Source organism: Micropterus salmoides, unplaced genomic scaffold (assembly GCF_014851395.1).
Source record: "Micropterus salmoides isolate LMB-PRFRI ecotype aquatic unplaced genomic scaffold, ASM1485139v1 Ms_hic_scaffold_18, whole genome shotgun sequence".
Lineage (NCBI taxonomy): Eukaryota > Metazoa > Chordata > Actinopteri > Centrarchiformes > Centrarchidae > Micropterus > Micropterus salmoides.
In genome coordinates, this window is record NW_024040928.1 from 15,550,533 (window position 1) to 15,578,462 (window position 27,930).

Genomic DNA, 27,930 nt, shown 5'->3' on the forward strand with positions numbered 1-27,930 from the left:
CATTGGTTCTATGTGTGTGTAACTGTCACCACCACTAACGGGCATGTACCTGCTTGTAAAATGCCAATAATGTATGTTTGTCTGTGTGTTGCTATAAAAACACCCCCTGTTGTGATGTTATTTAGCTATTATGCGTGCAGGTCTGCATGACTATACACCCCCTGATGATGTTCTCTGTGTGAACTGTATGACCCACTGTGTCTGTATTTATGGATTTAGGACAACAACAGTGTTAACTGAAATTTAGGCCACAGTCAGAATCTTTTGGCTTTGCCCAGTGGGCTACGTGTGTCCACACACTGCTTTATATGTGTGTGTGCGTGTATACAGTGGTTTGTCCATTTATGTTCTGTGTGGGTGTGCAGTGGTTTTGGTTTTGTAATCAGCTTGTGTGTTGGCTCACTCACTATGCTGTGGAAATGATAACCACCAGTAATGGCTGTTTTAGCCTCTGGCTGTCTGCCGGGGCTTTAGCAGGATAACAACCTCAAACAGACACACACACACACACACACACACACACACACACACACACACACACAGTCTCTCCCTATTCCCCCAAAGTTGCAGTAGGTTGAGCGTACTGAGGCTGCTGCTAGTGATCATTTTCACTATTGATTAAATCTGCTGATTTTTCTATTCCAAAGTTAAGGTGTGGTGTCTTCAAAAGTCTTGATTTGTCCAACTGACAGCCCAAATATACCCAAATATATTAATTTTGACAATGAAAAGCAGCAAATCTTTCAATGGAGCAGCTAGAACCAGATCATTTTTGCCATTTTATCGCAGTCAAAATAGTTGTAATAGTAATAGTTGTGGGGTATGTCTGTGTTGTATGGCACAGGTGTTAGCAACCACCAGAGGGAGACATTTGCGTTTGGTATTCTCAAGTAGTTTTCCCCCTTTTAATTTTTCTCTTTTTTAGAACTTGTTTATACAAATTTTTATGTCTGCATATTTGTCTGGCAGTTGACCTTTCACTGGTTAATGGGCCATCACTGTAGTATCCAGTCTTGGATTTTGTCCAGTCCTATATCCTGGTCTTCACACTGTTAATCCAGGCATATTAATAAGCTTAGCGTGCCTCACAGCCAAGCTGATTAGGGATCACACATACACCCTCACCGAGCAGGTAAGTGTGACATTTTTACCACTTGGGACTACACTCACCATGGTTTTTAATCTGTGTGTATCTCATTGTTTGCTGCTTATGTTTTTGGCTTCTCAGAGAATCTGTGCCTCACTCTGTTAGCTCAACTCCAATTAAATTCTTCAAACCTTTGAAACTCGTCGTGGGTGTGTGTGTGTGTTGTCCACTTCAGAGAATTAGGTTGTGTATATGTTCAGCTGGATCTCTGTACATGGCAGCACCAGTCAGGTGAGGGTAAACCTGAGACAATGGGTTGATATTCCCACATATGCAGCTTTCTTTCACACTTTGAGTTTGCGTCATTCGAGTTAACCAGCTGACACACAACACCGCACGCCAAGTCTTCTTGAACTTCACGCGTTTGAGCATGGGAGGTGATGTAGTTAATTATCTACAGCCTGTTGTCCATCTGTGATTTGTGTGTGTGTGTGTGTCTGTCTGTCTGTCACAATTGGAGGCTAGGGCTGGAGGCTGGATAATCTGGGTTTACAGATTACAGAACAGCAGTGTTGAGGAGCAGAGGAAAGAGGGAGGAGGAGGAGCTGAGAAGAGAGGAGAGGCTGTGTGGATGCCACTGAACAGTGCTGGTGCTCTGCTCTGTCTCAGATAGGTGGGGAAAGAGGATGCTCTCAGACATCGCAAACTTGTCTGAACACTGTTTTTTCTAACCTCATCTTTAATTCACCAAATGAGGTGCTCACAATCTTTAGCCATGACCTGGTTTCTTGACCTTTTGTGGATCTTCTTGGATGCTTCTGGGTCATAGCAAAGGAGAGCACAGCATTTAGAAGAAGTTTAACCAAAGGTATTTCCAAGAAGGCAATGCTCTTTGTTTTTCAAAGCTTATTTCTGCATCTTTGGAGTATTTTTGAAAGTTTTTGTGGTCATTTTTGGAGAGGTCAAAATTTTTGTTTTCGCAAGCTACCTGGGTTTCTGCCAGACGTCAAACTGGTAATCATGCAGGATTTTTAATAGCCTTATGCTGCAATAGTTCTGTGGAATATTTGTTCTGGAGGTAAATCTTGAAATCTAACACTGCGCACAGCCTTCCTTTGTCAGGCAAATCAATGCAAGTCAATAGAACCCCCTGAGAGAGGGAGAGGAAGGACAAAAACAGAGAGAAAGGAGGAGACAGAGGGGGATTGGGTCCCCTGTGGGTTGCAAAAACCTCCAAACGTCCGTCCTATCTTCCCAGAAAGAGAGGGGGAGGCCCATTGAGGGTTTAGGAGCAAGGGGGGAAGTCTCCCACACATCCTTCACAGTCACCACTACATCCCACCACCTCAAGTGCTTATCCAGAGAGAGAGGGTCGTGCAAGAAAGAGGAGGAGTTGGGGGCTTTGGTCCTGGATAGAGCAGGGGAGGGTGGGTCTTAGGTCTTAGCTGGGGATGATCACATATGTGCACTGCCTCTCCTCGGAGCCGGTGGTCAGCTGCTGGCACAGGGCCTGCTATGAGGACCCCCCTGGTGAGAAGCGAACTCTGTGCTCCTTCCTGCCCGCCAACAAGATGGGGAACAGCCTCCAGTCCGAGGCCTTCCCCAGCCCCAGGCCCGCCAGGACAGAGGGCTGCCTGCGCAAACGTCTGCTTTCAGTGTCAAAGGTCCATCAGAGGCCGGACTCTCTCTGGACACCCAAACCGCTGCTTGGACCAGTCACCAAAGGCTCACCAGGGAAAACAATAACCTTCCAGGATGATAAAGGTACAGACAGGAGAGCAGAACATTATCCACTGCCATGGGGTTTGTTAACTTGAAGCTGAGGAGTTGGAACAATTAAACTTTTAGTTTGCCAGAGATTTTAGAGAGTGAGGTTAATGTTAAAGCTTCATTGCATCTAAATAATCCACACTCGTTGTAGGTCTGTTGTCTTTCATTTGAACTGAAAGACCTTGTAATTATAGGGGTTTTTGCCTTAAATTTTAGAGCTGGACTGCCCAGGTAGCAGTCTTTGTGAGTGTCTTAGTAAGACTGAACAGACACATGACCACATTGCTGTTTTGCTACAGTAATGATAGAGGTATTTGTCTTGGCTGGGAAACATGCTCCTACTTCCAAGTGAACTTAAGTCACCTGAACTGTTTGTGGGCATTAATTACACGCTGTATGTCACTGTGCCAGAGAGTCATGGCACATGCGGTGGAAGCTTTTCCAAAGCTGGGCTTTGTCCCTTCTTATTATGTGATTTCCATCCCCTTGTAACTGAGTGATCTGTGCCGTCTGTCTTCATGTGTGCAAGTGTGCATCCTGACATGTGTGTATGTGTGTTACGCTGGGTGTCCCGTGCGGAATCAATGCAGATTGTGGCTTTGTGACCTCAGAGACCTTTGTCATTTGGTTTGGTAGTGGGGGTCCACTGGGTAAGAAGGGGATGACCCTCAGAGAATGCCTTTCATGAATACAGTCACTAATGCTTAAATACATGACCTGCCATATAACACATTGTTTATTGTCTGTGAAATCTGTGTTACCTTGTGTTTGTGTAGGGATATTTTATTTCTAGTTTTAATATATGCATATTTATGACATTATGACATCCATATTGTGCTTGGATGCTTGTTTGAGTATGTATTTATTCACTCATGCACATATTACTTGCATGTATCGTCATTATAGCCTCTTCATGTGTGCATGTTTGTCTTAATATTATATTATCCCATGGTGAATGCTTGCATCCAGACCATGCTTCACTCTCTTTTGGGACAGTAGGACATCATAACTCCCCTGGGTGACCACTTCTGGGAACAAGAGACAATAGCTAGCAGCTGGAGGTGATGGGCCAAGCCTGCAGGGAAATGTAACAGAGCTGACAGTACTGGGGTGATGGCGCTTACTGGGTTACAGAGGTGACCCCCTTTCACCTCTGCCACTACATGAAGGAGCCATCAGGTTCAGAGTGCTGATGGATGTGATGGGATCTCTCACATGATCATTATTTTGTCATAAGAATAATACTCAAACAAAAAGTTTGATTAAAATTCTTGACACAGATGGTAAATTATAAAATAAGTTAACAGGACAAGCAGTGCTAAGTGAGATGTTTTTTCTTTTCAATAAAACTGTTGTTGTTATAAATATATCCTAAGTCTTTCCATCCACTAAAAACTATTCTCTAATGCTTTTCTGCATGTATCGTTATCGGTAGTCCTGTGCGTTTAACTAACAATATGCTGCCAGACGAGTGCGGCCCGTCCTCACGCCTGCTTTAGCTAACATGCCGTGACAGCTCAAGATGTCGCCACCATGGGTACAGTATTGTCTCGGCTCTGTAGGTTGAATCAACCTCCCAGTCTCTCTGTATTCATGCACCGCTGAACAGACGGCCTTCGAACACACAAACAGGCTCAAATTGGAGTTTGGCTAATACGTCCTTTGTGTATGTTTGCTTCTGTTTTCTTGTATGCATTCATCCGTTTCTGTCACATCTTGTTTTTATGCTCTTCCTGACTCTTCAATTCTTTACATAAATCTTAATTTTCTTACAATAGATGAGAAATAGCAACACATCTCCCCCTATCCTGCTTTTATTTTACATCAGTTTAGTGGTGGAGCAGGTGTTCCACCGGATCCCCCATAATCCCTCAGTGGGAAGGCAGGTTCAGCTATCGACCAATCAGTGCCAACAGCTCCCAAGGGAAGGGCACCTGAGGGAGGCCAGGCTTGTAGAGTAAGTAGATGAGCGCAAATGAAATGGATTGGCCACATTTATGGGGGGAAGCACTGCTGAAAATCAGTTAGGATAATATGATTGTGACTGTGAGTATCAGGACGGGTTTGGGCTCAGCTTTTTGTGGTTCGCACAAACTACATTTCCCACCTTTTCTAGGCGAGAATAGCCCGGGCTGTAGATTGCAGGTGGCTCCACAAGTGTTAAAGTTGCAGTCATGACACTGTAGGTAGGATCATATGTGTAATTATGTGTTTATGTATATGCATATGTAGTAAAAGAGGTGAAAAAGAACCTCCATTTATCAATTCATTACTCTCATCCTCAAAAGGTTGTAAGACAGGAGACAAAAGAAACACTAGTTATTCTAAAGCAGTGCCCTAAACTCTGGTTTGAGGTTAGGGTGACAAACTGGCCAGTTACTTGTTTTCCCTCTTTATTAAGTGATTCTAGTTTGAGGTGAAACACCATTCATAACAATGCAGTGAGAGTTGTTAGTTTCCATTTGGAGGCGTACGCCTACACTCGTACATACTCAAACATAAATGAGTAAAGACAAGTACACCCTTTAGTACTGAATGTGCATGAACCCCCTCCGTAGCAGGTTGGAGGTGGCAGAACAATGGAGTAGAGTAATGAGATGGAGAAAAGAAGGGGATTTCTCTCGCACACATACACACTCACACGCTTTCAGGAGTTGGGGGTCAGGGGTTGCTTTGGGGTTATTCAACTGTAAAATGGGTTAAGGCTCTGTTTTCCTTCAAAGCAACTCTGTCTGCCTCAAGCTCTCGCTCTCCTTCTTCCTTTCTTTCATTGATTAAATCTTTAACCCTGTTAGTGTCTGTGTGAATGAGTGCATGTCGGCTTGTTTTTTTCCCCCCAGTTATCCCCCTCTGAATTTAAAAGCTACCTCAGTCGATCCACGTCTTCCCCGTCCACATCTTTCTAGACATTCATTTAGTTAAAAGATAAAGGAGGTGAACGGTAATCAGTGGGTAATAGCTAGCTGTGTATCTAACAGATGGAGACCTCTCAGCTTGTTAAAGGCCTAATAGGTAATGGCTGACTAGTGATTGGCTAAACAGGTGCTCTTCCATCATGTGTGACCAACAGCTAATGAAGACGTCACTGACAAATATTGGGTTTTGTGGAGTCTGTGTGTGTGTGTGTGCATCTTGGTGTCTTTCTGTTCATGTATGCTGCATAGTTGTCACCGATGTGGAGAAATATTACATTCTCCATTGACTCTGTTTGAGTTTGTATTACTGGCAGTCTTTTCTTTGTCTAGGGTTGCTTAAATGATCCAAAAAGAAAAGTCAGATATAATTTCCCAGACTCAAAGGTGAAATTGCTTGTTTTGTAAGACCAACAGTCCAAAACCCAAATGTATTACGATACCTTTACTGTCCTCACAGCAAAGACTCACATTTTAGAAGCTAAAACCATATAATGTTTTGCTTGGAAAGTCACTGAAAAATAATCAAAATACAATTGAAAATAAATTTTCTGTTGATGAATTAATTGTTTTAACTATACTAGCAACCCAGTTCTTCTGCTTTTAAAATGTTGCACATCACTTTTATATAAAACCTACCTGACAGCAGTATTTTCTTGCTTGTAGATCTAAGATGTCTTAACCTGCAGTTCCTTTTTGAAACTTGATGACATTCAGCTAGAAGCAATTTCTGTAAAGTTTCTTTTTTCCCCCATTTAATATCATGTAATTTGCCAAATAAAGTTAAAATATGGGAATCATCATAATTGAAGGATTTCAATTGAAGTCAAGTCACAATTTAAATGTGATGTCAAGCTCAGTGGGGCATGTGTTTTTTGCTTGACAATTGTTTCATTTAATTGTAATGGATAATGTGGTAAGATTAATAGTGTGGGCGTCTGGGCTCAGATGGCTTTTCACTTGGGAGACTTGAAGCGATTGAGGAGGAGAGGAGTGAGTCAGGGAGAGCAGCGTTTATTTCAGGAGGGATCAGGTGTAAGGGACCCTCACAGCCCTGTGAGTTTTACTTAATGACTTGATTGTCACATCAGGACATAACACCCAGATAATCACTGGAATCTAAAAAGACATTTATCTGTCCATTGACCAAATGGGTCAAAAGTGGGAAACACAGGGAGGGTTGAAACAGCCAAGGATTTTTTGGTTTTAATAACAATATGCTTCTGTTTTCTTTATGGTCAGATTTTCCTTTCAGTTCTAAATTTTCTTTCACTCTTTCAGTAACTCATTCATTGAACTTCCGTTTACCATAGTGTGTTGTTCTACCGCTGATGCCTGCTCCCTGTTGACAAAGGGAGCCTCCTGGAGGTGGGGTCAGTGCATTGCACCATAGGGCAGCAAAACTCTGACGGAACAGGATGAAGGTTGCTCCGGATAAGATGGCACATGCCGATCTTTATTTACTGTGTCTCCAGGATCTCTCTCTCCCTCTTCTCTCATCTCCCATACTGACTCCTGGTGCTCCTCTTACCTGACACAGGTTGATAGTTTAACTGTACATTGGCATGTGTTGCAGAGACCTAATGAGAAGCATGCAATGAAAAAAATCAAAGTTGATACTTCTGAGTGATTGGTGGTATTTGTGTGTACAATTACTGAGATTAAGCGTCACCTTATGGTTTAATGCAGTCAGACAAACAGATTAATTAGGGTGAGGAATACTGTGCTTCCTTGGGTGTTTATATGCATTCAGTCAAGTAACACCTCTCTCCCCAATGAGTAATGTAAAGTTCATGTTTTCATGCACACTGACAAAAAGCAGTGTCTTTATCCATTGTATGAAAGATATCATAAGCTTAAATATGCCTGCACTAGAAAAACACTCCCATAATGCCAACACACAGAAAACAAATGCAATTTTAAGACTTAATCTGGCCTGCGTTTGCTCCAACAACAGCTTTTGCCCTCTTCTTTAGCCCCAGTCAGTCCAACAGTGGTCTTGTTGTTAGTAATTGAAAAATGTAATTGTGCCGAGTGCAAGATAAGTGCGTTTAAGCGCTCCACAGCTGCGCCAGCCTCAGTCACAGCTCATTTCTTTAATGAGTGCTGAAATTAGAAGGAGCTTTTTTCCACCTCATGCTGCTCTGAGTCTGGTCCTCTGAGGTTTCTGGCCCTGTTTGCCCTTCTGACCAGTCTGCTGGCTGTCTGTGCACACGGTTACATTCCTGACTTCTACTGTATGGTTCACAAAAATTGCACAAAAGTATGCAAGGACAATTACACAAACCTCTGAAATAAAAAGTAGCTTTCATTTATTTGTACCAGTAATATACAACGAATAATTTGCTTCTCTCTGTTTTACATTATATCATTGAAAATGTGATATTTGTGGGGTTTGACTGTAGGTTGGGTTTTCATCATCTGCCATTTTGCACACTAAACAATTAAGCAATGAATCTGGAAAATAATTAACAACACATTGATAAATGTATTTTATTTGTATAACCATATTGTATCTTACTTGTTGATCATTTCAACTTTTATTGCAGTGCACGGTTATCAACTTTTACTGATTTCATGTAGCTCAATAATAGAATAGTTATTTGCTTGCAGGTAAAAATCAACAAGCCAAAAAGGAAACAAAAGTAAATAATTGAATGTAAATAAAGCAGCTGATTACATACATCACATTTAAAAATGTTAGAATACTAATAACCACCAAAGAATGATCTTATTACTCTGGTTCGGTCACTTTGTTCCACCATCCAACCCGTCTCATCTTTTATCACTCCAACTCTCATCAACCATAGACCCCTTCACTACTCCACCATGTACCCCAGCCTCAGTCTCCTCTTCCTGCCTTCTCCTCATTTCCAGGCCCCTTTATGTCCCAATCAGCTGGAGGTTCCATTAAGCCTGGAAAGCAAAGCCAAGCCTCTGAAGCTTGTGTTCCCCCATAGAGACTGATTATAAAAGGAGAGAAGGGATGGAGTAGGGAGAAAGTGATTTTAAGAGCCTCTTTAAATCTGTCTCGTTAATGAGTTGTCCTCACCATGGCAACGTCTATTTTTTGAGGGTTTTCCACTCTACATGCGTAGATGGATTAGGGTTTAAGACAAAAAGTGCAGAAAGGGAAGCTACAGCTATTCGCTTTGCTTGTAAAAACCACAGTGGAGTGTGCACTGGTGACAGTTTTACTCTAAGTTAATTTGATTATAGCAGAAGCTACATTCCTAGACGGCTGTTACCCTTTTTTGAAGAACTGTGCAGGATCACTTTGAAAAACCATTTACATTTTTGTCAGTTGTTGCTTATTCTCACCACAAGGTGGTGTTATAATACAGACAAGCAAGGGGGACTCATTCAGTGGATGACACCACATGTTTTTAGTCCTTAGTTTCAAAGTTGATCACCTGTGAATCATCAATTTAAAAACACTTTGTGTGAGACTAGATGGATGGGATTACAGTAATTACAAAATGTAATTACTTGTCTATGGATTCATTGCTCGTCAGACAGAACGCACCCATTTATCCACAACAAAAAGAGACACACGAGGTGTCAGAAGGAATTTAATTTGGAATAATTGCGGTCTTAAATGTTGGTAGTATTTGATCAGAGCGCTCGTCTCGTTTCCCTCAGGGCCCATTAGGAGGGCACACTCATTTCATCCAGGAGAGGACTGCTCTGTCTATTAATGCCTCCATCCCTCCATGATTGCTCTGAAGGGACAGAAGGGAGAGAGGGATGGAGGGAGGGGGAGGTGAAGGGGAGGCTTATTATAGAAGGAACGGGGAGAGAGGTAAGGAGGGGTTGAGGGGATTTTGGGGGTCCTGCTTTTTTCCCAGACGAGGTCTCAACATAGGATTTAACAATGGAGGAACCTAGACTTAGCACATGCATGTGCACACACATTCACACTTCTTCAAAATGCATCCCCGAGTCTGTTAGATAAATCAGATGAAACCACTACTCACACGGTCTGTCTGTGTGTGTGCGTAGACCATAGACTGTGGCGTAGACGTGTGCGTGTTTTACAAATGATACTGATCCACCTTATCCTATGAGCACTAAGCCTGTCCTGAGACATATTTAACCCTCTCTGTCTTTACCCTGGGATTACTCATTCTGATACTATGCACTAAGCGCTGCATTACCACAGTAAAACATTTATGTATAGTACTTCAAAAAAAATTATTATTATTGCAATCCCTCATACTTTTCCCGGGGATGCTTGTATGATACAAACCGGATTCAGCAAATCCTGTTGACTACATAAACCTTTTGCAAATTGCTTGATTTTACTTGATGAATACAAAGAGTTTGAGTAGGTGCTCGTTTGTGAAATTTTATTATTAGTTTAAACGATACCACCTAATTCCTATCTAAGTTGTCATGCCCAATGCACATGTGCACAGACCAGTAAAATCCCTATTGTTGAGCTGAGTTTATTTTCGTTATTTCTCAGTGTCCATGCCTTGTGAAAGTAATGTGGAATCTGCAGAACATTCACTGACAAACCAACTAATAGAGAGGAAATATAAATTGGATCAATGTCACAGGCCTGATGAACAGCCCCAAATCTAGTCATGCAATGTGAATGTATTGGTTACTAACGGTAATCAATGCCAGCCACCAGAACTCGCATCCAACTTCAAATCTAACCTCCCAATTGTGCCGCCGCCTCAAGGCTGGTTGTCTTGATCGCTTCCTAAATTTGTGGTCATTGGTCAACTAGTTATATTTCTGATTGTAGATTGGATGGTTTGGTGTTGCATCCTCACCCTCCCCTCCCCAATTGACCTACTGTTGTTGCTGATGAGAAGCGAGGTGCAATGTGGGAAGTGGGTCAAACGGCATAGTATCATTTTTTCCTCCAGTGGTGGAGCAACTGTAAATAAAAAGCATGCACACATTGTTGTTGTTAGGACTTTAACCCACTTCCCATTGGTATCCCTGTGTCTGCTCAGTACACACACACACATTCGTCTTTTCTTGGTGTGACGCAGGCTAGCCCCAGGTGGCTTGTTGCTTTGTGCCCTTGAGCTACTGGAGCACTTAACCTAAATTAGCTTGGTCTGTCTCTGTGCCTCTGTGTCTAAATCAGTTAGACCCTCTCGTCAGCAGCGTGAGCTTGAGCACAATGGTCACGATAACAGCAGAAGTCATGCACTGCTGTATACACAAGTGTAAAGCAGTATAAAAAATGGAATACTTATATTGGAAATGTGATTAGAAAGTGATTAGAAATTAAACTTACACTGTTGTTTTCTTTGTGAATCACTCATTGATTGGAGTGTCAGCTTAAATGCCTTCAGTGTAAAATGTGCGATGAAATATTAATGCTAATTAATCATATTGTTAAAGCAAATGAAGTAATATCCAAGCTGCTTCATATTGATTGCTGTCATTATCCCAGCTTGGACATTATTTGCATTGCACTTTTAATTAAGTCAGTGTTGAGGTTTGTTTGTGGAGCTTGAAAGTCTGGTATTGCAGAAACACACACACAGACACACACTCAAAGTGAACACAGTGGACAACACAGGCGCGGCACTCCTCAGTGTATCGTATCAGTGTGTTTGTGTCAGATGTGTGGTATTGTGTGCATGTGAAGTTAATTATAAAATTGGATTAATGATTGTGTGTTGCTATAAAATACGAGGGAGGAAAAGGCACACACACTCACAAACACACATATATACATACACACAGGCCCTTAGGAGGGAAGAGCAGACAGCCCTGGTGTTGAAATGTAGGTCAGAAAACCAGCGTGGCAGCCAACATAATGTGTGTGCTGGCATCCCTATGTGGATGTGTGTATAATTATTTGTGTGTGGTTACATGCTTGCGTGCATATTGACTATAGGCATGTGTTGTTTTATAACCTATACTTGCAAGAGTGTGTGTGTGTGTGTGTGTGTACAGGGATGCAATAGTAGTATTAGTAGTAGACTTTATTACAGACTTAAAGTCCAAATCTTACCTACAAACATACACAAATACATTCCCACAAACGCACATGCATACACACATACATACTTAGATATAAAAAACACCATAGTAAATCATGGTTAGAAAAATTAAAAGTATCAAATTATTTAAAACAACAATCATTGTTCTACCAGTAGACAGTTCAACATACAGGATTGTGTAGTACTTAGCTGTATGTTAGTTAAGCCCAATATTGTTTCATTTCGTGACCCATTAAGCCTGCACATGAATTTAAACATTAGGTTTCTTAAAACGGCATGAAAGATCCTTGTTGTTAAGAACTCTCACTTCTTTCCAAAAATCATTAACATTGTTACCTATGAGCTTCTTTGCCATGGAATCAGCCCTCATGGCCAGCTCATTTTTACATACAAAGCGAATGGCATTCTTTTATCTTGCATTAGTGAGCTTCTTATGCTCAAACACAGGATCTTGTCGTGGTCTACCAGCCATAGCCCATGATTTAGTGGCCTCCCGTGCCTCCATATGATATCTAGCTACGCACTCCTTCCAGCCAGGCTTGTTGTTATGGTACTTATTTTTATGTTTATAATAGGGCTTATTGCTTTCATACAGAGCATGAACTATGTCAGCATACATGGAGCATATATCTCTCCTATGCTTCTCATCCTCACAGTTAATATCCCTACACAGGATTGCATCTAGAGGTAGTTGGATATTACCTAGTGTATGTTTATAATAGGCAGAAATGTCTTTATTTTTAAGTGTTGACCAGTCAATATTTCTGTGTTAACACTGTTTTCACATCTGGATAGCACAGGTATGTGTTCAGCAATTATCAGTATAGCAAGAGGTATATGATCACTCATTGTTACCCCATACAAAATGCTCAAACACCCCAGTGAGACATGTGCATCAACTGTACTGATACAGTGGTCCAGCCATGATGTAGTGTGCCAGGCCTCACTAATGTAAGTATAACTGTCTGTGGACAACAATACTCTGCTTGAAAATATAAGATCTTCACAGAATTGAATTATATGTTTGGCAAATAGTGACTTCTGATATCCGCATTCATATCTCCAAAGACATAGACGCAAGAGATATTACTGTTTTGAATAAAGGAACTGTTGAAGGCAAGCCTATTTAAATATTCATCCTCATTCTGAAAGCATTCATATGGTGTAAACACATTTAAGATAAAAAAAAAACTCCTTGTTATTACAGACAAAATACAGGGCTATACACCAATCTGCATCAAGCCTGACCACATTTATTAATGAGTCTAGCTTCTTATTCCATAGGACAGCCACGCCCCCTGATATCCTTGTCTATTCCCATGCTAAGGTCAATTGTAGACTCCGCAGCCCCATGACAGTCACCATTGAGAGAGTTTAAACATTCCAACCTTTGCTTTGCTAAAAATGTCTCTTGCATACGGAGTATATCACAGTTCTCCAGAAGGTTGTCAACAACTAGGCGGCGAGCTTTATTTCCTGCGTTCTGCTCCAAACGTAAGCCACGACAGTGGTACGACACAATCCGAATGTCCATTTACTGGGACTTAAAGAGTGTCCATAGCACCCGCAGCGGATGCATTGTTTATCCTGATAACTCCAGCCCTGCGTGGCTCATAATATCGCCAAACTTATGCCCCTTCTGGCCAAAGTTACGGATCATACATTTCGTTAACCTCCTCACATTCGGCAGTAACTGTAAGCTACACCTCCTAAATGTTGTAGATTATAGGAACAGCTGCAGGCACACATTCACACATACAATACACATACAACGCATGCAATAATATGCACAACCACACACACAGAAGCATGCAGAATGATGTCAGCCTCCTGTAAGCCATCTGAATGCACAGGACAGACACACAAACACACTTAGGCCTTGTGGTTATTGATGTGGCGGGTCCTCGCAGGGCCCTCTGGAGAGTGAGGGCCAGGAGTCAATATGAGTGGAGACCGTTTGGCTGGATGGTAATGGCCTCTAATGCAGTCTGGGGGCTGCCAGGGGTCCGTCTTTATGTTACACCACCAATGCCTGGATCGAGCTTTTCACTGGGAAATAAATTATGTCCCAGTGGATGCCCTTGATAGCATGTCAGACATGTGGTACACCCGTACATTTAGAGTAGGAATAGAAATAGCTAGGTACAATAATTGAATGCTAATGAAACTTCTGAACTGATATTAAGCCAGTGTCAACACTGAATGACTTACCTGTTTGCTGTCCAGCCACAATGCTGTTCAGCTATGTACAAACATGGGGTGACACACATGAGGACAAGATAGTTTTGACCAGAATGAATCAAACTAAGTGAGATAGGTTGGAAAAAAACAAGACAGACTGTCTACAACCATGCTAGCAGCTCTGTGAAGCAGTACTGTGGCACACATGTTTTGAGCTAAATGCTAAAGTTAGCATAGTCAGAATGACAATGTTGAAATGCTGAGGTTACATAGCAGCTTTTATCTTAGTTAAGCGTGTTGGCGTGCTAAACTTTTGTAAGCACTAAACACAGAGGAGCCTGATGAGAATGCCATACGTTTTACAGGTGTTTGGTTATAAACCAAAGTGTTTGACAAATACAATTTTTTACTTGATATTGCACTTAGTGAGAAGTTTGATAACAAAATTCATTAATGTTCATGCAAAATTACATTACAATCCACATTACCCTCAAAAACTACAAAAGTCAACCTCACGGTGGCACTAGAAGAAAGTCAGGGGATTATCAGTCATTCATACTGTGGGTCCATTGGAAATCTGTACCAAATGTCATGGCAATCCATCCCATGGTTGTTGAGATATTTCAGTCTAGAATAAAGTGGTGAAACACGTTGGGCCACTTCTTTCAAAATTCTTGAGCCCATCCAAATACCAGGAAAACATGAACTGAATGTTATCCCACAGACCTACAGATTTTCCACTTTCCAACAGACAGTTTCATCTTATTGTCCTGCCAACTTCAGGGGGAGGCGACAGGCCATTGGGGTTAGATTGCATTAGATTTAAAACTCTGTTGCCTGGGGGAAATGGACAGTTAGCTACAAATCCATCCTGACGGGGACATAAAACACTTCAAGTTAGCAACAAAACTGCCACCTTGCCCAAAGGCACGAAAGCTCAGTCGTACAAATCAGCCTGCTCGTAAATAACAGCGTTTTAACTCCCTGCTCAGCAGGCCTTTACATTTTAAAAGTGGCCCGCCTTTTGTTGTGCTGAAACTAACATCCCTGTCAGTTTGTGTTCTGCTGTTATTGCTATTAGTTGACCTGGTCTTTGTTTTTAGGCTTTTCTTAGTCTTAGCTTGGTATTGTTTTGCTACTGTGCTGATGCACAAAAGTGCCATACACAACTATGTATGTTTTTCAGTTAAGATTAGACTCTAATGCAGTCTTGTCTGTCCACATGCTCAAATAAGGGTACATATATTGTGTCTGTTCTCTCTGTCTTTCTTTCTCTTTTATCCTGGCTTGAATTTCAAAGGGGTCGGTAAGGAGTGCCCGGGTCAGACGCCAGGGGAGGGGAAATTAGGCATGACTGCCAAGCCTGCTAGGCCTTTGTGTATGTTTGCGTGTATACTATCTGGTATTACTGAGTCCTTACCTGTGGATGTTTTGCATTCACACTCCATCTATCTCTCTCTCTCTCCTCGGTTCATCTGTTTCCGTGCCCTCCACCCCTGACTTTACTCTCCCAGCTGCCTTTATCTCCGCTCTCTTGTTTCTTTTGTCCCTCAAAGCGCTGCCTTTTCTATCCTGCCTTGCATCGCTACTCAGCAAAATGGCTCTGCTTCTACCACATCAAAGAATCTTTCAACATTTTGTGGAAGCAAACTTTGCTTCCCATGTCTTTCTTCTTAACCTTTTTCTTGTGCTTTTGATAGCATCTCCGTTTTTCCCCCCCACATTAGTGTAGAACTTTCCTTTTAGAAAGACGTTTCTCTCATTCACACACACACACACACACACACACACACACACAGGCTCAATGGTGTTTGAACAGAAAACACAAACATACATGTGTCACCACATCAAGGCTAGAATATGCACGTACATATACTTGTAAAACAGAAAACGCGTACAGACACAAAGAACAGCATCTGATTATGTTAGCGATGGTGTGCATGCTTAGGGCGTAGTTTGCAGGGTGGCACCCGGACTTGGAGGGTTTTCTCATGGATCACAAAGGAGGAGCAGCCCACAGAGGGAGGCCCCGCTGCCTTTCATTGAGAAGAATGATCCAGCGTGCACACAGACACACTCACAAAATGCAGTGGTTTTCATTGCTGACTTGAAATCTTGTGTGTGACTTGAATCACATTGAATCTCCCAAATTAATTATGAAAGTGTCTGATGAAATCTTTCCCTTTGGTGCAAAATGGACACACAGACACAAACAGTGAACTTTGGATTGAAATCACACTCTCTATTTGCTCAAATGGCAGATAAAGTATCGCACCTTGCTAAATCCCCACCACACATAAGTACACAAACGTTTTTCACAAAAAAAAAAACATGTTGTGAGCCACTTCATGTAGCTTCGAGTATATTTCACCCCCTTCAGTCTGACCGCATTTAATCCTACCCTACTCTGCATGTAATCATGCAAACACCCTGCTGATGGGCTCATTTAAAATCACCAAAAACAAAAGCCATTAACAGAGAGGGGTTTGCTGTCTGCACTGATGACAGTCTGTCAAACTGAGTCGTAGAATAAATGTTTTGTGTATAGAGTGTTTTTGGATGAGCTGCGTGTATGTGAAGGCAAGTCTTTTTTTTGCATGTATTTTCTCAGAGTGATAATTAGGGAAAGTTATGGGATGGTGACATTATCCATGCGGATATATAGTGTGTGTGTGTGATGGAATCCCAGCTGCTTCAATGGACTAGGTCAGACGGAAAGACCAGAACAGGAGTGGGGGGAGGAAAGAGGATCTGCTTTACCCAGTAACCTGCTGAACAGACAGCAGTGCGACTGGGGGGGGGGCTGCTGAGAGGCTGCAAGACTTTTGGTGTCAGGAAAAGGTTGTTTCGCGAGTGCTGGACCTTATCGAACTTAATTTGTTTGTGCGTGTGTGTGTGTGTGTGTGTGTGTGTGTGTGTGTGTGAGATGCATGAGAACTTTACCCCATGCTAAAATCATTAGTGGTTATCACAGCTTGTTTACTCAGCACAACCTCTCCATTGCCTTGGCTTCTGCGTGTATGTGTGTGTGTGTGTGTGTGTGTGTGTTATGTTTGAGAGAGAGTTGTGTTTATTCAGGAGTGGGTTTGAAGTTTAACTTTGCTTAACCGTGTTTTTATGGCTTTTATGAGCACTGTAGCGAGTTGTTTACCTTTTCCTGACCGGTCTTGAAGGTTTATCAACTGTCCACTGTTCATCAAAACACTGTTGTATTATACTTTTATTACTCTCATGTGATAGCCCTGTAGCTCTTTTAATGTCATATAAAATACATACATAAAATAGGGCTGCAGCTAATGATGATTTTAGTAACTTCTGTAGATTATTTCAACGATTCATCGATGCTTCGTTTAAGAAATAATTTTGCTTGGCGGTGGCCGCAACAACAACAAGCAGACTACTGCTTTACCAACACATATCTATGCTATATAGTTATGGATTAAACAAAGTAATCGATTTAATTAGGGCTGGGGCGATTCGTCGACGTAATCGTAAATGCGTCGACGCGCATTACGTGCGTCGACGCGTCGCTGCATCCGGTGTGGGATAATCCCGGACAAGCTCCAGCTACAAGACCGCGCCTTCGACTGTCTGAAGTTTGGAGTATTTCAGACAGAAACTCAACAACGTGCTGCTCTGTGAGCTCTGAACTGGAAACAGCTTCACTGCAGCACAGCTGCTGTCCACGAATACGTGAAGCAGCATGAACACGTGAAACCAAAGTATCCCGCAGCACTTTGTCTAGACGGCAGCACCGCAAATCGTGTTTACTTTCTGTCGCCACACAAGCACGGCACATTCTCAGCACGAGGACACGTAGTATTTCTTCATCGCCTTCATGTTAAAAGTAATTTCTGCCCCTCTGCTGTCATGGTAACGTAACGTTACACCGCGAGTCATGTAACGATCGGCTGTTTCATATTTTCCGTTTATCTAACGGCCACGTATGAGTGAGAAAACAGCTGAATCTAATTACAGACAATCTGTGACTGTCTGGACAGTCTGTGAGTCCTTTCAGGTGTTCACTGATGCAGAAGTACATTTGATTATCATACTGCATTACTCAATATTGAAATGAATCCATGTCAGAAACATTTAAAGTTTTTAGTAAAGTAGCCTAATAAATGTCTGTTATTGTTATTATCACAACACATCAGTGACGTGGAAATTTGATTCATTTTAAGATTTGCTATTATTGTCATTATTCTAATGCGCTTCATCAGGATGATTGAATAAAATATAGATTTATTGATTAGACATGTTTTTGATATTTATTTTGGATAAATTGGTATGTTAATCAAGTAATAGGCAACTTTTCTTTTTTTAGAATAAACAAAATTAGTCGTTAGATTAATCGACTAATCAAAAAAATAATCGTTAGATTAATCGGCTTGAAAAATAATCTATATGTACAGCCCTAGATTTAATCGATGAATCGTTTCAGCCCTAGTTTGTAATTAAAATCCTGCAATTAAATATAGTGTATGATGATCAACCCCTAACCTTCATCATGCCATGCTACCTCCCCCCTCTACCCCTTACTCTTTCCTGATAGATTATTCATGACTTGTTATATATCTCAGAGAAGACCAAAGTGTGCGGGTTCCCATAGACCCCTGTCACTACGCTTTCATTCACAGAGATGTAGGAATGAAAGAAAGGGGATGAGCGAGCGAGTACGTTGCTCTACATACTATAAATTATAGATTTTCATTCACAGAAAAAGAGAGTAGGGGGAGATGAAAGAGAAATATGATGTGGTGGTTTCCAGTTTGAGCCTTCCAAGTCTAAACTTTTTAGTTTTTAATAATTGATCCTTGCTAACTTTTTTCAAATTGTTATAAACTAAATGTTTGTTTTTTGTCAAAATTTTTGAGTAAATGTGTGTTCCATTGATTGGAAATTGATTGTAATTAAAATGATGCTGCACAGATGCAATCAGTAATTTAGTGCCTTGCTAAATGGCACCACAATTGTTAAAGGAAAGCTTTTTATTCATTTAGTTTAAGTTAATAGAGTCAAAACAGTCCAAGCCTGTCTGCCCGTTCATGTTCAGTTCTGGTGACTCTGTAACAACTCTGTGTGTTCCACAACACTGCGCGCACTCTGCGCTTGTGTGAGAAACAAATACTTGGGCTCCATTTGCCATGCCTCACATTTTCCTGCTTATCTCCACCACGCACGATTTCTACCCACTAAGGGGAAGGAGTGGGGAAGGTCAGAGCCTGAAAAAGGGAGCTCAAGAAAAAGAAAGAGTAGAGGGGAGAGGAAAATCAGTAGAGGCTAGATTACATTAGCAATCCTGAAAGCGTTCATGTCTAAAAGAATGAGAGGAGAAGATGAAAAAGTGGAGATGGAGAGAGAAGGTGGAAAGAGAGGAAGAGAGATCAGCAGAGCAGGTAGAGTTTAGGGGTTTTAGGGGGTCAGCTTAGCTCTATCTTCTGAAGTCCAATTAGAAAAATAAAAGCTTAGACCTGCCAGATGAAGCGGGAGGTGTGTGTGTGTGTGTGTGTGGGTGTGTGGGTGTGTGTGTGTGTGGGTGGATGCCAGATTCGGGCACTTTGGGAATTTGAACGGATGTTTGACAGACGATATTGAACCAGAGAGGGAGATGTGCGTGTTTTGGGGATTGATCAAATGATTGGTGGGTTGGAGGGAATTAGAGTTAAAGTCAACAGTTTGGGATAAAAAAAAAAGAAATAACTAGGGTTTGTATGTGAGAATATTTTTAGCTGTCTCTGCCAGGTTGATGCGGAAATCCAAATGAAGTGTGAAAACTGGATGGGGAAGACGACAAAAGGAGGAAGAGCAGTTGCCCCGCATCATTTTTTTTTTTTGCTCCTTTATTTTCACTCTGCCACATTCACCCTTGAGTCTTAGTAATAACATCTAGTGCAACAAGACCTGATTATTCACCACAGCGCTCTTCTTCTCTTTTTCCGGGGGTCACCACCTTTTCACGTGAACATGCTGCTGGTTGTTTAACAAGAAGAGATAATCACTATATTGTCACTGTGTATGGACGTATGGTTGAATGGATGGATAGCCCTAATCCTAGAGGTGGCCTAGATTAGAAGCCCTCCTTCAGCGGGTAGAGTTGACCCCGCTGTTATCGTATTCGTGTGTGCGCATGCGCGCTTGTGTGTGCGTATTGACACTCTGCTGAGAACAATAGGGAGTGATGCTTTAATGAGTGATGCTGCTTGGGCTCGCGTCTGCATAAATGATCCTAATACTGTACGCGTGCCAAACAGTAAGAGACACAAGCCAAACCGAGGCGGCTGACCTCTCTTTTCACGTGGACGCAAAAAGATGTGGAGAAAAGTTTGACACATGGAGAAAGACTTTGCTTAAACCTTTTTAGACTGTCCTGTGTTACTATATAATGTTCATGTTCCTTCTAACCTGGGTCAATGTTAATGATGATTTAAATTTTTGGTTTAATCTGTTGACCATTGGATTTATGAAACTGTTTAGTCTGTAGAAAAAGAAAGGCTCCTCACATTTTCTCAAAGCCTTCATATTGCTTATTTTATCTGACCAAATGTCAAAAACCCAAATATATTCAGTTTAAAGTGATGTTCCAGAGGGGAAGGCAGAACATCTTTACATTTGAGAGCCACGAACCAGTATGTTTGACAGGTTGAACTCTCAAGAAGAATATAACCTTTACAGAGACATATTATTACCCATATGTAAAGCTTTGTAACTCAAGGACAAGAGCGAGAACTAATAATGCGAAGACAACATACAGTAGACTGTGCAGGACCAATGGATGCTAGAAAACAAATATACACACAGACAAATCCAATCTGTTGTCTACAGCACTTCGGACTGAAAGGTTCAGATGACCATGGTCTAGGGGGGAGGAGGGGGAGGGAAACCTTTTTACCCACAAATTCAAGGATCATTTGCAGTCCTATTCAACCTCTTGTTGCACCCCGCCACCCCCCCCCCTCCCCTCTTCAGCCGTTTGGGCTGAAAAGAAATGCTGTTGCAGAAGGAGGGGTAGCCCTGCTCTTATTAGTGTGTGTGCGTGTTTGCATGTGTTTGAATGGTTGTGTGTGTGTGTGTGTGTGTGTGTGTGTGTGTGTGTGTGTGTGTGATAGATTGGGAGCGGATGGGACAATGGGAGGATTGTATGTGATCTATATTCATGTGGCACAGATTCAGTGGGCATGTGCGCACACAGCAGGCTGGGAATGATCAGACTGAGGAAGATGGAAAACATCCAGAGAGAAGGAGAAAATAAAGAAGATTTTTAGTGATGAAATTAGTTGTAATAAAAAATTATCTGGTTTAATACACCTTAGATTGCAGGGACAGAATCTGTGTAGCGTGTTGGTCTTTCTGTTGTTTTGCAAACCATGAAATGGTACAAAATGAGATCAAACGAGATAAATGTCAGCGCTTTAGTGTGTTGTGTGTAATGATCTTTCCGATTTGCATTACACTTTGTATGCAGGTGGAAGCTGCATCCTCCTGAGAACACCTTCTCAGCATCTTTTTTTCCACAAAAATGTACATGCTTCTCCTGTAGGGGTGGCAGGTAGTTTAATTAGATGCATAAATATTCCCCAAATGAGTCTGTTGTGGCAGTGAAAGCGGCAACACACTGATTAGCTTTGCCAGAGCAGAGAAGAAAGTAAGAAAACAAAAAGAAGGAGAGGACGATGGAGAGAAACATCCTTCATAGCAAAACAGTATAGTTTATAAGTATAGTGCCTGTTCGTTCTAATAAAGCATGTTTAACTTTCAGCTATATTCTCCCACAGAGTAAATCAGAGAGAGAGTGTAGAGAGAGAAAGACAGACGCGATAGGACGACTGATGATGAGAAATAATGGGAGAGGCAGCCAGAACTCCTTGGTAACCAAAGCACAGAGGAACAGAGGGGCCGGCCCTGCACCCCTCCCACTGTCTGTGTGTGTGTGTGTTTCTCTGAGGACTGGACTGCCTGAGGGGGAAGTGGTGGACCGTGTGTGTGTTTAGAGAGAGAGATAGAGTTAGAGGCTCGCTGTCAGCATAGTAGACGCTCACACACGCTCTTAGCCAAGCCGCCGTGTAGTGAGAATGTGAGTGGAGGGGAGCGGACGCCAGCACTACTACTTCGCCCCGTCTTCTCTCTTTCTTTTATTCCCTGGATTTGTTTTGTTTGTTTGTGCCTTAGAAGGATTTTTAAAACAGAGGCGTATATACTTAACCGGAATAATGGTGTTTATTGGAACCTCGTTAAAATCTGTGATTAAATACTTCAAAAGGAAGGGTAAGATATGTTTACTTCTGTTCTATATTGATCATTAACAAATGAGTATATATGAGTAGTTTGGACTTATTGAACAAATGAATAGCGCATAATTAGGCATAAATTTGACAGGAGTGTTATTTATGTTTGTGTGACTGGATTTATTGTGTATATAGCCATTTAAATGGCTTCATTAAAGCTGTTCTGTATCAAAAGTGGACACACGCCAGCTTTTGTATATCATTTTATTACAACTAATGGTTTCCTGTGGGCATACTGCTTGACTGCTGACTCTGCTGAGCCCAGAGACAACCCTCTGTTGCACCCTGTTACCAGGTAACCACTGGGCCAAGACTTCACAGAGCCGACAACTATTAGCACTAAATGACCTAACAGCATTTGTAAAAGGTGGCAGCTGGAAGCACTTAAAATCACAGCTACTCTGTTAGAAGATATTTGGCTTTTTCTCCCCTTCTTCTTTAAAATGTTTTCAATGTTTATTTAGTTCTAAATGTTTCAGCTAATTTGAGCTTCATATCAAGCGCATGAGGATATTTAACAAAGACCTGATTGATGCAGGGCAAGCTGCTTGTGCCGACTCTAATCTCAGGTGTATTTATAGTGTGTGTGGCAGTCAAGGCTAAGGTGATATTGTTAATCGTTAGCTCAGCGTTTTATGTACTTCTCACATCTTAACTTGCCATCTTGCACATGCCTGCACTTTGCCCCTTAGCTCAGCAGCTTGGTCTTGCACTGCAGTCCTGAGGAAAGGGAGCGCCATGCTGAGCAGTACTCATATCCTCAGCTTTTTCACAATGTCAAGCGTGCACAAATGTTTGAGACATAGAAAGAAGAAGACATTGAACTGCAAATTTATTTGGGTTTAAGGTTAAAAATAATCCAATTATGATACCCTAAATATTTTACTATTTAAAATGAGACAGGTAGAAAACTAGGTTTTTATCGAGGACTTGTAAAGAGGCATATTCCCCCAAAAAAACTATTAACTAAGATGATTTTATGCTTTGGCAATCTTTTTAATGACTTTACTGTATTTTACATCTCAATACTTGACTTGACCCCAGCCTATGCCGACCATCAATGAAACACAGGAGGTTGTATTATGCATGAGAATCGCTGCTGGGCGATTGGGGAACCAGCTGATCATGATATTGATCATAACTGCTAATACTTTTAGAGTGGATGTGTGTGCAGATGCATTTTCCAAGGTATTACTGCATGCAGGTTTCCTTGGCCCCCCTGTTTGTATCTTTCAGAGTTTTCAGTAGCCTGTTTGCTCTCAGTCTGCATTTGTTATTGGGCGAACAGAGAGTTGGGATGTCAATGGACTGAGGGATTAGTAGACTTCTGAAAGACTTTCGCGCCACAGTCCGGTGTGTGTGAGACTACTGTGTAAAGGGGCTAGCTGGTATTGTGGCACTGAAAAGCCTGATGTGGAGACTGATGCAGAGGGACAATACAGGCTTTGTGTCCATAGTCCCCATGACCTTGGTCTCCTATAGCCTGGCTAAGGTCTATTCAAACCCCACAGTCAGAGAGGAGGGTGGGGGAGGGCTACCTGTGCTGAGTGTGTGTGACATTTGGAAAGGGGTTTCATAAGAAACCGTCATGCTGTGATCATGGGTAAATGAACGATTGATTGGTGGCCATTATGTGTGAACTACTCAACAACGCATCAAAACGGCTGCCTGACGCATCACTGACACATCACAGACGTCAGCCAGATATCTAGCATGCCAAATATCTGGAGCAGTTGGCCGACTCTACATCCACATCCAGCCAATAAGAGCAGGCAGCTGGCAGAGCAGGCAGCTACTTTTTCACTGCAAAACACTTTTTTACTCACCTCCAGCTCTCTCTGTAGCTCAGACAGTCCCTGCTACCTGCTCGTGCTAATCCATTCTTTCACCCATATTCTTTGTCTTTATAATTGCTATCTTTATTTTAACAAACAACAGCTGTTTCGTGTGTAGGTTCGCGTCATTTCCCATTTCACATGTGTTTTCTTGACAAAACGTGGTTTGAAGACTAGCGACGGGTGACAGAGCCGCTGACAGCTCCCGTAGTGTGAACGGCACAACTTCCAGATCCCGTCACAAGATGGCAAGTTGTGTAGTGTGAACAGCATGGCCATCGGCCGACGATGAAAGTCTCGTAGCCTGCACAAGTCTTTAGTCGTGTATGAATACATATACTACATATACCATACATAGACAGCAAGCCTGGATCCAACAGTACTTGTTTGCTTTAAGCTATAACAACCATATGAGTGAGGTGAAACACCTAGGACAATGCATGCAGCAGAAATACAAGCAAAAGAAAATCATGTGTGTTGTTGTCTCACTTGAATTGACTGAGGCAGCTATGTCATATTTCCACTCATTGGTTCTCTTCCACATCACCTACTGTCTGATAAGTTGGTCCAACGCACACTCTACAGCCTTAAAACCACTGAAATCATTATACAAACAAGCACTTAAAACTCTAGACAAAAGGCCATTTCGTTACCATCATTGCCATATTCTAAAGAAGTATAAACTGTTTAGTTTGGAAAACCTCATAAAATACAGAAACGTGTGCTTAGTGTATAAGATCTTGCACAGTTTAGCTCCTCCTCCTTTGTCTGGCCTTATCAACTTTAAATCAACTGCAAGCAGAGTTACTAGAGGTGCAGCCAGGAGGGACTGCACAATCCCACTCAAAAAAACTGTATTCAGCCGTCTTTTCATTTACGGCGTCACATTAATGGAACTCAGTACCACCATCAATTAGAGAGTCTCCATCCTGTTACTCATTTAAGAGTAATGTTAAGAAATGGCTTATTGAAAATCAACATTGTCAGCACTGACGCTGGTCCCATCCACCAACAATAACTGTATCATCTATTTTTAGATTTGATCTGCTCATCTTGTTTATTCGATTATTTGTGATTTTTAACACAGTGTAATTTTTTACCTTTTGTCAATTGTATAATGTATTTTATTGTATTATAACAGTTTACTATTTTAGTATGCCTAATAACATCTGGCAAGGGGACTGCCGATGAAAACTAGCCTGTGGCTAACTCGGGTACGCTAATCACACTCGTCTGGCAATGTGGCAAAAAGAGGAGAAGTCAGACGTACCACATACTTACGGGGTCAATGAAAAGTTACGACACCCATGTTCTGTTATATGTCTGCATTATATGAGGATGTGTAATGGTTGTAAACTGCTAGATAGCGTGTATATGTAACGGTGTGTCACTGTGATTGGCTGCCCGTGTCGTTGTTACACATGCTGTCTTTCAACATGCCTGCACTAGTCAAACTAATCAGTCAAATAAATCACGAGGCAAAGTTCCTCTGATCACAAGTCCAGACAGCATAGACTAAAACACACACACAAAGAGTTACCACAAAAGAGATCTGTGAATGAAGAAGAAACTAAAAGAAAACTTGTTTGGTGACAGTGAGGCACATGAATAAACACAATGACCCGCCCCTCTCCTCTGCTGGAGAAGCGGTTAACAACTTCCCATTTCTCAACGTGCTGTAGAGACAGACATTAAGGTGCCATTGGTCAACAGCAGTACTCAGCAGGACCTGGCACACTGGACTGACCCCTATGAATCCATCCATAAAACTATTTTCAACTCTGCAGTGCTCACTAGGTTGCAGAACTCTCATCGTCACATACAAGCAAAGTCTGATTCTCCCAAAGGGGCTTTTTAAAAATGAAGGCTATCTACATATTAACACTTACACACTAGCTCACACTTTCTGCAACGACCAGTTTGTAGTCATAGGACCACACCTTATACCTTTACCTTGGAGGCTTTCTGTCCTCCCCCAACACACCCATTATGCATCCTACTACGGCTCATTAGCACCTGTGAAAAAGCACAAACAGTCCACATGCTCCCGTCCCCTTTCATGACCCCTCCCCTTCCCTCTGGTTCCTCCGAACTTCTCCCTCTGTCCCAGTCAGATGGACACAGTTGTGATGGTCAGGACAGGGACAAACAGATAGCTGTCTTAACTAACGTGGCTTAATGGAGGTAATCCTACATCCACGATCACCAACCGTCGCTTGGTTACGCTCACTTGGTAAGCCTAACTTTTGGAAATTATGCGTGTTTGTTGATATTTACACCTCAGTCATTTTGCTGACACTGCGGCATGGGAATAAGCATCAATTCCTGGATCGCCCCCATTACAAGCCACCACCAATTGCAGGCAAACAAGGAAAAGCACCAGTCCTGTTAATATTTCTTTAATGATGTCTGATGACTGAGAGAAGTGCTCTAGAAAATGACAAAGAAAAGGGCTGTTTTCCCTCCGTTGTAAAGGAAAAAATAGTTCAGTGTCTTAGCCAGCTACTTTTAAATGGTTTTGAGACCTAGCCATATGTTAAACCCATTGAATTTTTAGTTCTAGTGTGTGTATTGTTGTTATATTGCCTTATTGTTGCGTGGAAGGGGTTTCTCCGAGAGCAAGTTCACTTGCTTAAAAGTTCGCTTTTGTAAGTTTTTAGTAGCCTGTTTGAATGTCTGAGCTGAGAATCATCAGAATCAGTTAATGTTTCCCTCCAACTTTCTTTATACCCCTCCTCCCCCCTCTGACTTGTGTGGCCTACTGCGTGAAGTCTCAGATACGTGTCATGTTGTTGGTGTGGAGAATGACACCTCGATGCAAAGCACCACCTATCCCTTCCTTTTCTCCACCAAACATAAACAAATCCTTTCTGTAGCCAGTTGCACGTGCACAGTGTACTGGTATTTTCTAATGCACAGTTTATAGTACCTTAGAATTAGCGAACCCTCTTTTCTTTCTTCAAAAACCCTGATATATGTCAACTGTGTGGGTTATCTTTAGCTTCTTTTTTTTGTTCAGTTTAAAAAAAAATACTGTTCTTGACGATGATGTAGTAAAAGATCCTTTGAGAAATCTACTGGGGTCAATACATTTGGAAATATAAGTCAAGAAAAACAAAAATTCCATAACCTGATCTGTGTGTCTCTGCAGCGGTGTCTAACCTGGATGAGGAGAGCAAGTGGACGGTGCATTACACAGCTCCGTGGCACCAGCAGGAGAACGTCTTCCTACCAGGCAGCCGGCCCCCCTGTGTAGAAGACCTCCACCGTCAGGCCAAAGTCAACCTCAAGACTGCCTTGCGAGGTAAGAACCATTCAGAGAGTTTGACAGCATCCAACATGATCACTGACAAAATCAAGGTTAGAGTAATTTGTCACTCCTGTGGAGAAGGAGATTAGTGGGTGTTTGCATCATTTCAGGTTCACAACATCCACATTTTGAGAATTCATTAGCCACTTGTGTACTTTCCCAGGCAACATTTTGTGTAAAACAACCTTTAAAACAGTTGATTACATGTTGTAGAAATTGTAATCATATGCTGGCTGTTGATGGTTTCCCATTCTGCTGAAACCAGGAGTTTGAGCTAATTTGGTGGTTCTCATGTACACTCAGGGAGCCAAGCGTTAGTATGTAGTATTTGGCAAAAGGTAAAATATTACATCTTTCAAAATGACAGTGAAACATAAAAATGATCAAACAAACATTAGACAATATATTTTCATCAACAACGAATCTGCAGAATATCTTCTTGATAGATCAATTAATGGTCTATAAAATGTCAGAAAATAGTAAAAAGAATTACAATTTCCAAAACACAAAGAGATTCAATTTAGTCAGAATTTCTGTCATATTTGCTTGAAAAGTGACAATGAATTGATTATCAA

At 41.7% G+C, this 27,930-nt stretch overlaps 1 protein-coding gene across 10 annotated transcripts in view; it reads left to right on the top strand.

Annotated features, from left to right (window-relative positions):
• The window catches only part of nhsl1b (NHS-like 1b), a 122,503-nt gene that overhangs the window by 73,534 nt on the left and 21,039 nt on the right, over positions 1–27,930 (top strand). For 6 of the 10 annotated variants that reach the window (XM_038727375.1, XM_038727376.1, XM_038727373.1 and 3 more), the window contains exon 2: positions 27,197–27,349. In XM_038727375.1, the coding sequence (XP_038583303.1) occupies positions 27,197–27,349 (153 nt within the window). Of the gene's footprint in view, positions 1–2,523; positions 2,852–21,925; positions 22,191–26,139; positions 26,279–27,196; positions 27,350–27,930 lie in introns of those variants that run through there. The other 4 variants (XM_038727379.1, XM_038727381.1, XM_038727372.1 and 1 more) reach the window with 3 other exon arrangements.